This window comes from Sinocyclocheilus grahami, unplaced genomic scaffold (genome assembly GCF_001515645.1).
Source record: "Sinocyclocheilus grahami isolate Dianchi unplaced genomic scaffold, SAMN03320097.WGS_v1.1 scaffold1423.1, whole genome shotgun sequence".
Classification (NCBI taxonomy): domain Eukaryota; kingdom Metazoa; phylum Chordata; class Actinopteri; order Cypriniformes; family Cyprinidae; genus Sinocyclocheilus; species Sinocyclocheilus grahami.
This window is the reverse complement of record NW_015506602.1, coordinates 173,266-174,183: the sequence shown is the minus strand read 5'-3', so window position 1 is coordinate 174,183 and position 918 is coordinate 173,266. Positions and strand designations below refer to the sequence as shown.

The window sequence follows — 918 nt, the reverse complement described above, 5'->3', positions numbered from 1 at the left end:
CAATTCTGATTTATATCTCGCAATTCTGACTATATCTCGCAATTCTGTTTCTCTTGCAATTCTGTTTGATGTCTCACAATTCTGATTTATATCTCGCAATTCTGTTTGTCTCGCAATTCTGATTTTTGTCTCGCAATTCTGTTTTTTGTCTCGCAATTCTGACTTTTTTCTCACAATTCTCTTTTTTTCTCGCAATTCTGATTTTTGTCTCGCAATTCTGACTTTTTTCTCACAATTCACTTTTGTCTCGCAATTCTGACTTTTTTTTATCAGAATTCAGTTTTTTCTCGCAATTCTGGCTTTTTTTTCTCACAATTCATTTTTTTCTCGCAATTCTAGTTTTTTTCTCACAATTCATTTTTTTCTCGCAATTCTGACTTTTTCTCGAAAATTTTGACTTTTCTCACAATTCAGTTTTTTCTCGCAATTCAATTTTTTTTTCTCACAATTCCGTTTTTTCTCGCAATTCTGACTTTTTCTGAATTCAGATTTTTTTTCTCTCGCAATTATAACATTTTATTGCAATTCTGACTTTTGTCCAAATTTAAAAAAAAAATTATTTCTCACAATTCTGACTTTTTTCCACAGAATTCTGAGTTTATATCCTGCAATTCTTTTTTTTGTTTCTGCCCCAGAATTAAAAATTCAGACTTTTTTCGCATAATTGCAGGTTTGTATCTTGTAATCCCAAGTTTATAAAGGCCAAAACTGTGAAATTAAAAAGTCGCAATTGCTTTTTAAAAATTTTTTTATTCCGTGCCCGAAACGAGCTTCCATACAGTGTCCCCAAACGTACAGTTTATTGATGTTTGGTTTGTTTTCAGGATGGCTTCGTGCCTCCGGAGGACGAGGAGATTGACGAACAGCCGCAGGACCAGGATGAATACTGATCCTCCTCATCCTCACTCTCTCTCTCTC

General features: G+C 33.7%; 1 protein-coding gene across 3 annotated transcripts in view; it reads left to right on the top strand.

The window, feature by feature from the left end:
• Positions 1 to 918, top strand: part of LOC107570175 (microtubule-associated protein RP/EB family member 3-like) — a 14,241-nt gene that overhangs the window by 13,305 nt on the left and 18 nt on the right. For all 3 annotated transcript variants that reach the window (XM_016256382.1, XM_016256381.1, XM_016256383.1), the window contains exon 8: positions 825 to 918. This exon is cut by the window's right edge and continues 18 nt beyond it. In XM_016256382.1, coding sequence (XP_016111868.1) covers positions 825 to 890 — 66 coding nt within the window. In that variant the 3' untranslated portion in view covers positions 891 to 918. The remainder of the gene's footprint in view (positions 1 to 824) is intronic.